The 14838-nt window shown below is 37.8% G+C and overlaps 1 protein-coding gene across 1 annotated transcript in view; it reads left to right on the plus strand.

The window, feature by feature from the left end:
* The window catches only part of ME1 (malic enzyme 1), a 217811-nt gene that overhangs the window by 102566 nt on the left and 100407 nt on the right, over window positions 1-14838 (plus strand). The window contains exon 6 of the mRNA XM_003258282.3: window positions 11100-11203. Within this exon, the coding sequence (XP_003258330.1) occupies window positions 11100-11203 (104 nt within the window). The remainder of the gene's footprint in view (window positions 1-11099; window positions 11204-14838) is intronic.

Here is a 14838-nt window from a genome sequence, read left to right on the forward strand (position 1 = left end):
TGCACAACAGTAATATGAAAGAAATATAAATGAATGCTACTTGAGAACAGTTTTGTGCCTACGTGCCACACAGAGACACACATATAGCAGGTATAGATATGAATTTATTGTAACTTATTATATATTTATATGTATGTTTCATGATATAGGCATGATATGAAAAGATAGCTTATTTGAGACTGCAACAAAATAGACATACTTATTATATACCACTGGAGGTGTGATGAGGTGCTGTTAATTTGTTCATACATTCTAGGAGAGCAGAGTACCCATACAGATGTTGGTCTATTGACACAAAAACTTTCATCATATATTCCTTTGTGAAAAGAGGTTAAAATATACTCTATGTTATCATCCCAAATTTGGACAGATAATCTTATGTATACATCGATACGAAGAAAAGGACCTGGAAGAATATACATCAAGGTGCTAATGTTGGGTAGTTCTGAACGGGTAAAGATTATTGGTATTCTTTGGTTTTCATTTAACTTTTCAGTGCTCTCAAACATTTCTGATAAACAAATACTGCTTTTGTGATGACAAAAATACTTCTAATATTAAGACAATATTTTTAAATTCTCAGACATGTCAGATTGTAAAGATAGAAATGTTGGAGACAAAAACAAGGTGAGATTTGATAGTGATTACTATTAGCTTCAAATAAATGGATGCTTCAGTTATAAATTCGGAAGGGCCCAGAATTGAGATAATGTTAATAGTAAGATAATTAGTATAATTACCAACATATACCCTCCTTATCTCCTTTTTTGAGCTCTCTTATATTTCCATATGTCTTGCTCCTTACTTTTTCCCCAATCTTTTTCCTTTTCTCAGGCTTGTAAATTTTCATAAGTCTTCTGTGGCACCACATGCATTTAGCGTAACACCTAATACTAAAGAAGTTCCACCCTTTTTTAAGCGCTTCCTTAATACCAAGTGTTTATTCTCTAACAGTGATCTATTGAGTGTTTGCTTCTGACCATAAGAAGTTTTTAATCCAGTAAATTAATATCACTTCTGTGCCAGTCTACTTTGTCTGTGGAAACATTATCAAAATGGAATAATGTTGTTAAATTGCTTATTGTAGATACTATTTTTTTGTCAGCCAAATCTCTGAGAATGCATTAATTATTCAAGCCTTAATTATCTGAATTAAAATTATGAAATTAAAAATACTAATTTTTGACAGGGACATTATTATGATTGGAAGAATTTTTTTTATATACTTTAAGTTCTGGGATACATGTGCAGAACATGCAGCTTTGTTACATAGGTATACATGTGTCATGGTGGTTTGCTGCACCCATCAACCCATCATCCACATTATGTATTTCCTAATGCTATCCCTCCCCTTGCCTCCCACCCCCTGACAGGCCCTGCTGTGTGATGTTCCCCTCCCTGTGTCCATGTGTTCTCATTGTTCAACTCCCACTTATGAGTAGGAACATGCAGTGTTTGGTTTTCTGTTCCTGTGTTAGTTTGCTGAGAATGATGGTTTCCAGCTTCATCCATGTCCCTGGAAAGGACATGAACTCATTCTTTTTTATGGCTACATAGTATTCCATGGTGCATATGTGCCACACTTTCTTTATCCAGTCTAACATTGATGGGCATTTGGATTGGTTCCAAATCTTTGCTATTGTGAACAGTGCTGCAATAAACATACGTGTGCATGTGTCTTTATCATAGAATGATTTCTAATCCTTTGGGTATATACCCAGTAATGGGATTGCTGGGTCAAATGATTTTTCTATTTCTAGATCCTTGAGGAGTCGCCACACTGTCTTCCACAGTGGTTGAACTAATTTACACCCCCACCAACAGTGTAAAAGCGTTTCTATTTCTCCATATCCTCTCCAGCATCTGTTGTTTCCTGACTTTTTAACAATTGCCATTCTAACTGGTGTGAGACGATATCTCATTGTGGTTCTGATTGGCATTTCTCTAATGACCAGTAATGATGAGCTTTTTTTCATGTTTTTTGGCCACATACATGCCTTCTTTTGAAAATGTCTGTTCATATCCTTTGCCCACTTTCTGATGGAGTGTTTTGTTTTTTTTCTTGTAAATTTAAGTTCCATGTAGATTCTGGATATTAGCCCTTTGTCAGATGGATAGATTGCAAAAATTTCTCCCATTCTGTAGGTTGCCTGTTCACTCAGATGATAGTTTCCTTTGCTGTGCAGAAGTTCTTTAATTAGATCCCATTTGTCAATTTTGCTTTTGTTGCCATTGCTTTTGGTGTTTTAGTCATGAAATATTTGCCCATGCCTATGGCCTGAATGGTATTCCCAAGGTTTTCTTCTAGGGTTTTTATGGTTTTAGGTCTTATGTTTAAATCTTTAATCCATATTGAGTTAATTTTTGTATAAGTTGTAAGGAAAGGGGTCCAGTTTCAGTTTTCTGCATATGGCTAGCCAGTTTTCCCAACACCATTTATTAAATAGTGAATCCTTTCCCCATTGCTTGTTTCTGTCAGGTTTGTGAAAGATCATGTAGTTGTGGACATGTGGAGTTATTTCTGAGGCCTCTGTTCTGTTCCATTGGTCTATATATCTGTTTTGGTACCAATACCATGCTGTTTAGGTTACTGTAGTCTTGTAGTATAGTTTGAAGTCAGGTAGCACGATGCCTCCAGCTTTGTTTTTTTTTTTTTTTTTGGTTTGCTTTGCTTTTTTTTTTTTTTTTTTGCTTAGGATTGTCTGGGCTATATGGGCTCTTTTTTGGTTCCATATGAAATTTAAGGTAGTTTTTTCTAATTCTGTGAAGGAGGTCAATGGTAGTTTGATGGGAATAACATTGAATCTATAAATTACTTTGGGCACTGTGGTGATTTTCACGATACTGATTCTTCCTATCCATGAGCATGGAAGGTTTTTCCATTTGTTTGTGTCCTCTCTTATTTCCTCGAGCAGTGGTTTGTAGTTTTTCTTGAAAAGGTCCTTCACATCCCTTGTTACCTGTATTCCTAGGTACTTTATTCTCTTAGTAGCAATTGCGAATGGGAGTTCACTCATGATTTGGCTCTCTATTTGCTTATTATTGGTATATAGGAATGCTTGTGATTTTTGTATATTGATTTTGTATCCTGAGATTTTGCTGAAGTTGCCTATCAGCTTAAGGAGTTTTTGTGCTGAGACAATGGGGTTTTCTAAATATACAATCACAAAGAGAGACAATTTGACTTCCTCTTTTCCTATTGGAATACGCTTTATTTCTTTCTCTTGCCTGATTGCCCTGGGCAGACCTTCCAATACTATGTTGAATAGGAGTGGTGAGAGAGGGCATCCTTGTCTTGTGCCAGTTTTGAAAGGGAATGCTTCCAGCTTTTGTCCATTCAGTATGATATTGGCTGTGGGTTTGGCATAAATAGCTCTTATTATTTTGAGATATGTTTCATCAATACCTAGTTTATTGAGTGTTTTTAGCATGAAGTGGTGTTGAATTTTATCGAAGGCTTTTTCTGCATCTATTGAGATAATCGTGGTTTTTGTTATTGGTTCTGTTTATGTGATGGATTACATTTATTGATTCTCATATGTTGAACCAGCCTTGCATCTCAGGGATGAAGCTGACTTGATCATGGTGGATAAGCTTTTTGATGTGCTATTGGATTCGGTTTGCAAGTATTTTATTGAGGATTTTTGCGTCAATGTTCATCAGGGATATTGGCCTGAAATTTTCTTGTTTTGTTGTGTCAGGTTTTGTTGTGTCAGGTTTTGGTATCAGGATGATGCTGATCTGATAAAATGAGTTAGAGAGGAGCCCTTCTTTTTCTATTGTTTGGAATTGTTTCAGAAGGATTGGTACCAGCTCTTCCTTGTACCTCTGGTAGAATTTGGCTGTGAATCCGTCTGATCTTGGGCTTTTTTTTTTTTTTTTCTGGTTAGTAGGCTATTAATTACTACCACAGTTTTAGAACTTGTTATTGGTCTATTCGGGGATTCGACTTCTTCCTAGTTTAGTCTTGGGAGGGTGTATGTGTCCAGGAATTTATTCATTTCTTCTAGATATTCTAGTTTATTTGCTAGTTTATTTGTAGAGGTGTTTGTAGTATTCTCTGATGGTAGTTTGTATTTCTGTGGGATCAGTGGTGATCTCCCCTTCATCATTTTTTTATTGTTTCTATTTGATTCTCTCTTTTCTTCTTTATTAGTCTGGCTAGCAGTCTATCTATTTTGTTAATCTTTTCAAAAAACCAGCTCCTGGATTCATTTATTTTTTTAAGGGTTTTTCATGTCTTTATCTCCTTCAATTCTGCTCTGATCTTAGTTATTTCTCATCTTCTGCTAGCTTTTGAATTTGTTTGCTCTTGCTTCTCTAGGTCTTTTAATTGTGATGTTAGGGTGTTGATTTTAGATCTTTCCCCCTTTCTCCTGTGGGCATTTAGTGCTATGAATTTCCCCCTAAATACTGCTTTATCTGTGTCCCAGAGATTCTGGTACATTGTGTCTTTGTTCTCATTGGTTTCAAAGAACTTGCTTATTTCTGCCTTAATTTCATTACTTACCCAGTAGTCGTTCAGGAGCAGGTTGTTCAGTTTCCATGTAGTTGTGCGGTTTTGAGTGAGTTTATTAATCCTGAGTTCTAATTTGATTGCACTGTGGTCTGAGAGAGTGCTTGTTATGATTTCCTTTCTTTTGCATGTGCTGAAGAGTGTTTTCCGTCTAACTGTGGGGTCAATTTTAGAATAAGTGCTGTGTGGTGCTAAGAAGAATGTATATTCTGTTGATTTGGGGTGAAGAGTTCTGTAGATGTCTATTAGGTCTGCTTGGTCCAGAGCTGAGTTCAAGTCCTGAATATCCATGTTAATTTTCTGTCTTGTTGATCTAATATTGACAGTGGGGTGTTAAAGTCTTCCACTATTATTTTGTGGGAGTCTAGGTCTCTTTGTAGGTCTCTATGAACTTGCTTTTTGAACCTGGGTGCTCCTGTATTGGTGCATGTGTATTTAGGATAGTTAGTTCTTCTTGTTGAATTGATCCCTTTACCATTATGTAATAGCCTTATTTGTCTCTTTTGATCTTTGTTGGTTTAAAGTCTGTTTTATCAGAGACCAGAATTGCAACCCCTGGTTTTGTTTTGTTTTGTTTTGTTTTGTTTGCTTTGCATTTGCTTGGTAAATCTTCCTCCATCCCTTTATTTTGAGCCTATATGTGTCTTTGCATGTGAGATAAGTCTCCTGAATACAGCACACTGATGGGTATTGACTCTTTATCCAGTTTGCCTGTCTGTGTCTTTTAATTGGGGCATTTAGCCCATTTACATTTAAGGTTAATATTGTTGTTTGAATTTGCTCCCGTCATTATTACGCTAGCTGGTTATTTTGCCCATTAGTTGATGCAGTTTCCTCATAATGTCAATGGTCTTTACATTTTGGTTTGTTTTTGCAGTGCCTGTACCGGTTTTTCCTTTCCATATTCAGTGCTTCCTTCAGGAGCTCTTGTAAGGCAGGCCTGGTGGTGACAAAATCCCTCAGCATTTGCTTGTCTGTAAAGGATTTTATTTCTCCTTCACTTATGAAGCTTAGCTTGGCTGGATATGAAATTCTGGGTTGAAAATTCTTTTCTTCAAGAATGTTGAATATTGGCTCCCACTCTCTTCAGGCTTTCAGGATTTCTGCAGAGAGATCCACTGTTAGTCTGATGGGCTTCCCTTTGTGGATAACCCAACCCTTCTCTCTCACTGCCTTTAAATTTTTTTTCTTCATTTCAACCATGGTGGATCTGACGATTATGCATCTTGGGGTTGCTTTTGTCGAGGAGTATCTTTGTGGTGTTCTCTGTATTTCCTGAATTTGAGTGTTGGCCTGTCTTGCTAGGCTGGGGAAGTTCTCTTGGATAATATCCTGAAGAGTGTTTTCCAACTTGGATCCATTCTCCCCATCACTTTCAGGTACACCAACCAAACGTCGGTTTGGTCTTTTCACATAGTCCCATATTTCTTGGAGGCTTTGTTCATTCCTTTTCATTCTTTTTTCTCTAGTCTTGTTTCATGCTTTATTTCATTAAGTTGATCTTCAATCTCAGATATCCTCTCTTCTACTTGATTGATTCAGCTATTGACACTTGTGTATGCTTCATGAAGTTCTTGTGCTATGTTTTTCAGGTCCATCAGGTTGTTTATGTTCTTCTCTAAACTGTTTATTCTAGTTAGCAATTCCTCTAACCTTTTATCAAGGTTCTTAGCTTCCTTGCATTGAGTTAGAAAATGCTCCTTTAGCTCGGAGAAGTTTGTTATTACACACCTTCTGAAGCCTACTTTTGTCAGTTAGTCAAACTCATTCTCCATCCAGTTTTGTTCCCTTGCTGGTGAGGAGTTGTGATCCTTTGGAGGAGAAGAGGTATTCTGGTTTTTGGAATTTTCAGCCTTTTTGTGCTGGTTTTTGCTCATCTTCATGGATTTATCTACCTTTAATCTTCTCTGTTGGTGACCTTCGGGTGGAGTTTTTGCATGGTCATCCTTTTTGTTGATGTTCATGCTCTTCCTTTCTGTATGTTAGTTTTCCTTCTAAGAGTCAGTCCCCTCTTCTGCAGGTCTGCTGGAGTTTGCTGGAGGTCCACTCCAGTCTCTGTTTACCTTAGTGTCACCAGCAGAGGCTGCAGAACAGCAAAGATTGCTGCCTCTTCCTTCCTCTGCAAGCTTCCCCCGAGAGGGGCACCTGTCAGATGCCAGCCGAAACTCTCCTGTATGAGGTGTCTGTTGACCCTTGCTGGGAGGTGTCTCTCCGTCAGGAGGCAAAAGAGTCAGGGACCCACTTGAGGAGGCAGTCTGTTTCTTAGCAGAGCTCGAATGCTGTGCTGGGAGATCTGCTGCTCTCTTCAGAACCAGCAGGCTGGAATGTTTAAGTCTGCTGAAGGTGTGCCCACAGCTGCCCCTTGCCTCAGGTGTTCTGTCCCAGGGAGATAGGAGTTTTATCTATAAGCCCCTGACTGGAGCTGCTGCCTTTCTTTCAGAGATGCCCTGCCCAGAGAGGAGGAATCTAGAGAGGCAGTTTGGCTACAGTGGCTTTTTGGTGCTGCGGTGGGCTTCACCCAGTCCGAACTTCCCAGTGGCTTTATTTACACTGCGAGGGGAAAACTGCCTACTCAAGCCTCAGTAATGATGGACATCCCTCCCCACACCAAGCTCGAGTGTCCCAGGTCAGACTGCTGTGCTGGCAGCAAGAATTTCAAGCCCGTGGATCTTAGCTTACTGGGCTCCATGGGGATGGAATCTGCTGAGCAAGACCACTTGGCTCCTTGGCTTCAGCCCCCTTTTCAGGGGTGTGAACGGTTCTGTCTCACTGGCATTCCAGGTGCCACTGGGGTATGGAAAAAAACTCCTGCAGCTAGCTCGGTGTCTGTCCAAATGACTGCCCAGTTTGGTGCTTGAAACCCAGGGCCCTTGTGGTGTAAGCACCCAAGGGAATCTCCTGGTCTCTGGGTTGTGAAGACTGTGGGAAAAGTGTTGTATCTGGGCCAGAGTGCATGGTCCTTCAGGGCAGGGTCCCTCACAGCTTCCCTTGGCTAGGGGAGGGAGTTCCCCAACCCCCTGCACTTCCTGGGTGAGGTGACACCCCACCCTGCTTCTCCTTGCCCTCTGTGGGCTGTACCCACTGTCTAACCAGTCCCAATGAGATGAACCGGGTACCTCAATTGGAAATGCAGAAATCACCCACCTTCTGCATTGGTCTTGCTGGGAGCTGCAGACTGGAGCTGTTCCTATTTGGTCGTCTTACTTGGGAATCGATAATTTTTTAACTTTCTGATTTACTTCAAAATCTCTATCTTGTTCATAAATCTTTGTAATTGACCACATTGTAGTCAGACTTCTTTATGGTATATACTTTAATTATTAACATGGGAAAGGAGGGAGAAAAGAGAAGGGGAAATGTAACATTTTTTTCTCAATTGTGTTATTTTTCTAATTCACATTTTAGAAGTCTAAATATGTTCTAGACATGGAGAAAGTATTTTAATTCTGGCAGCCATTAGTAGCACATTGGCACTTCAACTTCAGCTGCTCAGAAGCCTGCCAGTAGATTGTTTGAAGTTTTTATGCCTTAAGGAACAGCTGCACTTTACAGCAGAGCTTGGTTTCAGATTTTACATTTCATCTGAAATACATTTATATGATATAACTTGTTAACTTTCAGCTAGCTGGAAATCCTTAACTCTTCTTATGCAATACATTATAAGTAAGATATATTGGCCAAACCAAGACAATTTCACAATGACAGAGGGTGTCATTACTAATTACAACAGGACAACAAGTGTGAAGAACTGGGCTATAATTTCTATTGGTTGTAAGTAAACTCCTCTTCGGATTATTCTTAACATCTGAAGGTTTAACCTTCTTAACATCACCATCTCAGTGGCTTAAAACAATTACTGTTTTATTAATGTTTACGATTCTGTGGGCTGGCAGTTTGGACTGGAATGGCTAGGAAGGCTAGGATGCCTGGCACAGCTGGGCCTTTCTGCACATCAGTTCTCATTCTTCAGAAATTGGTCACATTCCACATACAAAATATGCTCATCACCATCCTAGGATTTCAAAAGTTTCATCCCACTAATAGCAGCAGGTCCAAAGTTCAAGATATTGTCATCTAAATCTGGTCTAGATGCAAATGAGGTTTCTTGGGTTTTGCTCCTTGGTGGAACTCATTTCTGTGTTCCCACGCATCAAACATACAGTGGTGAGGCAGGGACAGAACATCAACATTCTCATTTATAGCTGGAGGAGTAGGAATCATATGGCTCTAAATGGCACATAGCAATTCTGAAATCTCACTGGACATATGTTGCCAGGCCACCTACATGGGGAAGAGAAGGGAATATTCTTTGAATAGGGCCCATTCAGTTTCCTTAGGGTGGTTCTGTAGTTCATTGTTCTTTTTTGGGCTTTTGGTTTTGCCTTCTGGGTTCTTGGCTCTGTCCTCTGAAATATCTTTCCTCTTTCGTAAGAAATGATCTGCATTAGCAGCTGAATAACTTTCTCAGTCTGCTTCCTGACTACAGAAAATTGGGGACCCAGATAATTATTTTCATTTGAAGTGTCTCTATCTTAATAATCCAAGATAGTACCATAACCTTAAAAACTCTTTAGGTCTTCTCTGTATCAGATTATAGTCTACTCAGTTTGACAGAGGCTCCATTCACAATTCTTTCAAAATAGGACTCCTTCCTATGTTGGCTGGCATGTCAGAGTGCTGCAGGACCAGTTCCTTTTGTCTAGTCAAGGTGGTCTATTAGTCTTCCCTTTAAATCATTCAGAGATTTCTTAAAAAGTTAGTAAAACCACACACTTAATTTGATCTTCGAAGACCTTATTTTACTATGCACATCTTTTACCAGCAAGTCCTGTGTCCTCTATATTCCTTCAATTTTGCTCACAAACTGAACATTTTCTTCTCTAGCTCTTCTCTGTTTTAGACTTTATTATATAGCCACAAGAAGCCAAGTCAGCATTCTGCCTGGAACTCTCATTAGCCAGATTCACAAATTCATTGTTTCAGTTTTCTCTATTCTAGATTACTGAAGGTGTCACTTTGGTCTTTTTTTTTTATTTTTATTTTTTGCAAGTTATTCCCAATTTAAGTCTTTTTGAGTTTCTTTCAGCAATTTTTTGTAGTTTCCAGTGTGCAGGTCTTACACATATTTTCTTAAATATGTCCCTATGAATTTTGCATTTTGGGCTGGTATTATAAATGGAGTTGTATATTTTATTTCATTTTTAACTCTCCATTGCAAGTGTATAGAGGTACAATTGATTTGTGTGTATTTACTTTATAACCTGTGATTGTGTTAAATTCATGTATTTTTTTCTACTGGGATTTTTTTTTTTGGTAGATTTCTTAGTATTTTCTATGTACACAATCATATGTGTACAAATAAAAAAAGTTTTGCTTCTTTTTTTTTCAATCTATATTTCTTTCTTTTTCTTGCCTTATTGTAATAGCTAGGGTCTCCAGTACAGTGTAGAGTAGAAGTGATGAAGGTAAATATTCTTGTTTTGTTCCCTATCTTAAGTGAAGAGCACTCAGTCTTTCACTGCTAAATATGCTATTAGCTGTGGGTTTTTCACAGATGTCCTTTATTGCGTTAAGGAAGTTCCTTTCTGCTTCTAGTTTACTGAGAGCTTTTGTTATGAATGGGTATGTTATATTGTATTTAAATTATATCTCTATTTCAAAACTGATTTAATAAAAGTGATATTACATATTATATATTCCAAAACTTACACAGGGCAACATTCTCATATATCAGTTTAAGAAACCATTTAAACTGTGTAAAGTTAAAAAATTTAAGAAAACACTAGTAAAGGCTAAAAAATTTATTTTAAAGTCTGTTAACTATCATAGTAAAGGTAAAATAAAACCGTTGTTTGATAATTTTGCTTTTGGAAGTGGAAAATTAAGAAAGGAATTGCTATCTTTCCATTCCTTAAGCTAATATTTCAAAACTAAATGTTATTTCTCTGTGTGATTACCTTTGTCTGTAAAGTCTGAATTGGACTTTTCTAATTAACACGAATGAAATTTTTTTTTCTTTTCCTCAGAATAATCTAGAATGTTTTTAACATTTAGGAATTATTTTTCTTTCTTATTTATTTATTTATTTATTTATTTTTATTGTGACAGAGTCTCCTTCTGTCACCCAGGCTGGAGTGCAGTGGCACAATCTCGGCTCACTGCAACCTCCACCTCCCAGGTTCAAGTGATTCTTCTGCTTCACGCTCCCAAATAGCTGGGACTACAGATGCACACCACCACACCCAGCTAATTTTTGTATTTTTGTAGTGACAGGGTTTCACTGTGTTACCCAGGATGGTCTTGATCTCCTGACCTCGTGATCCGCCTGCCTCGGCCTCCCAAAGTGTTGGGATTACAGGCATGAGCCACTGCTTCTGACCAGGAATTATTTTTCTTATTTGGTGTATAAATACTACAGGTATATTCTTTGTAACATTAAGTAATTACCCTGTAGGTTAATTCTGAATCAGTATGGTAAGATTTTATTGCTATTTTTATCCCTTTTATACAGATGAAGAAACTGAGGCTCAATAAATGATTTGGTTATAGTTATTTCTATTTTTATGGTAACTTTTTTTAATAGGAGTTACTTAAAGATCCACTCTACATTGGACTACGGCAGAGAAGAGTAAGAGGTTCTGAATATGATGATTTTTTGGATGAATTCATGGAGGCAGTTTCTTCCAAGTATGTATCTTTATTTTACCTATATTTTAGTCGGTAACAATAACATAACAGACTATTAAAAAATCTAAGATTTATGCAATATGGTTTAATAATTAGAAGTAATTTGAATGAGAAATGCATATATCCTATTTCCTCATAACTGTTAATGGACAAATGATAATATCATGTGTCTATCCAGAAAAGATTATTTCTGTTGCTGTCCCTGAATATACTTTTTTTTTTTTACAAGAATCTTTAGAACCTGTGGCTGTTGAAATGCATGATTATGGTAAAGGAGGCAGTGACCAGTGACTAAATTACCTGCAAACCTTTTTGTGTTTATTGACAATCTATACTTTCTGGTTGATGATAAAATCTGATCTTCAGTCATCTTTGTGGCTGGTATTTGACTCTCTTATGGTCAACCACCAGCCACAAAGGAAAAGCAGAAAAAGAGGTGGGGATTGAGGATGAGTTGGTACAAAAGTTTAAATAATTTTGTGTGTAAAACAAAGTTTATGTACATCGAACCATCAGAGGCAAAGATGTCACTGTCTCAGCTACCCATGCGGACAATGTATGGTTGTTTGGCATCACCATTATCCCTGATGCTGAATTTTATATGCTACCAATAAGCAATCATTTTTGCACTTATCATGCATAAATCCTTAACAGTATAAAACATAATATACCATTAATGCAATGAAAAAAATAATGTGTTCAGGGTAACTTGTGGCATCATATCAGTGCTCAAAATGTTTCAGATTTTGGAGCATTTTGGATTTTTGGATTAGGGATGCTCAACCTGTATCTTTTCAAGTTAGCATTTGATTGTGGGCCAGATGCTATTGTAAATTTTTCCATTTTTTTCAGAAAAGAGACTCCCACCGTAATTTAGTAATATATTCTAAGAGAATTTTATAACACTGACAGTCATCCCTTGGTTACTGTGTAGCCACAGAAACCACATACTATTTAAAAACACATATGTTGCCTTGGTTTTTCTTAGAAATAAAGTCATCACTAGAATTAACTGTAACTAGAGATGCACTTCTGGTTTCTTTTTATTATAATGTTTATTTTTAAGAAGTTCTATCCAACAGCAGAAAGTGCTTTCATCAGCTTGCACAACATTTAGAATGCATTGAACCTCTCATTACTCAAGGTTTTAATGCTGGGTACATTGGCCAATTAGTATGGCCTACATTTTAGAACCACATGCTTGATTTATTTATTGTAATTATTTGACCTGTTTCATTAAACTATACTTATTTATAGAAATAGTTGAGAAACTCTGCAGTTTGTTTGAGATCACATAATACAGTTAATTTCTAATAGTTTTTCATATTTAAAATGCCTTATCTTGTGAAACACTCCTGTAAGGTTTCGAAATTATCCAACTTCCTCAGTAGCAACACTAATCAAGAGATTGTATAGATAATACTGCAAGGCTATATAAAAGGAAAGGAAATGCAGTCTGGTATAAAGTCTATCTAAATAAGACAACTTTAACAAAGAGACGCTGCTAACAAGTTAGGTGCACTTAAGTGCTGATGAAATAAGGGGAGAAGGAATTTTTATTATTGGGAACCAATGAAAAGCTTTTGGGAAAAAATGAGATATGAGCGAATTTTGAATATTTTGTGTCAATCCAGAATCAGAAAAACTTTTTTTTTTAATGTGGAATTGAGGAGTTAACCTAAGTTCATTGTAAGGAAACAGGGATTGAGAAGTGTCAACAATGATTTTAAATGTAGATAGCACCTATGAATCAGGGGTTGTACTTCCAGAGAAGCTTGAATATTCTGATGATTAAGCCCTGTTTCTGGACATAAGCTTTCTCTACCCAGCAGCTACAGAAGCTGAGAACATCTTTGTATCTACAAACGAGGCCCTCTGGCTTTCTTGTTGGCAATTACTTTCTCTGAGCTTTTTGTGTTTTTTTTTTCCATTGTCCTTATAGTTACTACTTCTCTCATATTTCTCAAACATCTGAAATATCATTCTAGCTAAGACGTTCCCTTCCCAACATCTAAACTCACCTCTGGTGAGTTTTAATAGTTGGACTGCTACCTTGGACCGGGCGTGTGCTCCATCTTCTACCGGTGATGGGGTCCTCATTACCACTGTGGCAGTGAGTTAACCAGTGCCAAAGCCCCATCTTATTACCAGCTTTCTCAGACTATCCCAAGATTAGGTTACCTGGGAGGCACATTTGGAAATGAAGTTTAGTGTTTAAGAGGTTTGTAAGAAGTGTCCTTGAGATTAAGCTCTGTGGAAGAAATAACAAAGGAAGCAGGAATAGGTAGAGGGAGAAGTTGAGCTGCCTGCAGGCACAATGACAGCTTTCCCTGATCTGGTGGGGAACTCTGAAGCTACAGTGGCTTTTCAGAGTTGTTACCAGTTGGGCTGAGATGGTCAAGGCTTTATATTCCTGCATCAATTAGTCACTGGATGTGGGTCACTCTAGGGAAGAGCATAGGTCATGGTCTGTGGTGAAAGGACTCTGTAGCTGAGGCAACCCCCAGGACAACAGTGGGGGATCTAAGGGGCATATCATGATATTCAATGTAATTACTGAATTCGGAAAGTATTGCTTGATTAGCTTGGATATTAATTAGCATCTCTAGTGGAGTAGCACAAATCCATTTCCTAGTACTGGCCTGTTCAACAAATTTATCAGTTGGGCCTAGTAATTCTACATCTGAGTATATAGGTTAAGAAAATACTTTAAAATAAGAATATAGGTAAAGGAAAAATTTGAAGCCCAACATACAGAATTTCTTCTCTTTGCTTCCAGGATAGCACACTCCCCTTGCTTTCCTCCTACTTCACTGATTGTTCCTTCATAGTTTTCCTCAGCTTATTGCTTTTCATCTTCCCCACTCTCTGCCACCTGTATACATTAGAATGCTTCAGGGCTTGAAGCTTGAAACTTTTCTTTTTGCTATTAATCTCCACTTCCTTGGTAATCTCATGAAGTCATACATCTTTATATTTGTGACTCCCACATCTTTATCTCTAACCTGTACCTCTTCTCTGAACTTCAGAATCATGTGGTAAAACTCCTACTTGACATTTCTACTTAGATCTGTAATAGACATAGCATGTGTAACATGTCCAGACTTGGACTCTCAATCTCCCGCTCACCCCCAGCCCTGCTCCTGTTGCAGCCTTTCCCATCTCAGTAAATGACAACCCCATTCTTCCTCTTCCTGTGACTAAAAATGTTGGAATTACCACTTTGTACCCAGGCCACCTGCAAAACTTAGTAGCTTTAACTTCAGAATGTATCCAGAATCTAACCTTTTTTCATTGCCAGTATCATTACTTCTCTTATCTGAACCTCTTTTCCCTGGATTATTGTAACAATTTTTTAACTGTTAATGAAATTCTGCTTCCTCCTTTATTGCCCTTTAGCCTGAAAATTCTGTTTCACTGCTTCCTCCTTTATTGCCCTTTAGTCTGTCCTCAACACAAAAGCTGTGATGATTCTGAGGTAATTTCTCTGCTCAAAACCCCAGGAAATCTTATCATTTTATTCAGAATAAAAACAAGTTCTTGCAGTAGCGTAAAAGGCCCTGGGACTTCTGGCTTCCTGTTACCTTTCTCACGTTATCTCCTCCTAGTTTCCCCCCTTGCCCACTTTGTTGTGG

This window comes from Nomascus leucogenys, chromosome 18 (assembly GCF_006542625.1).
Source record: "Nomascus leucogenys isolate Asia chromosome 18, Asia_NLE_v1, whole genome shotgun sequence".
Taxonomy (NCBI): Eukaryota; Metazoa; Chordata; class Mammalia; order Primates; family Hylobatidae; genus Nomascus; species Nomascus leucogenys.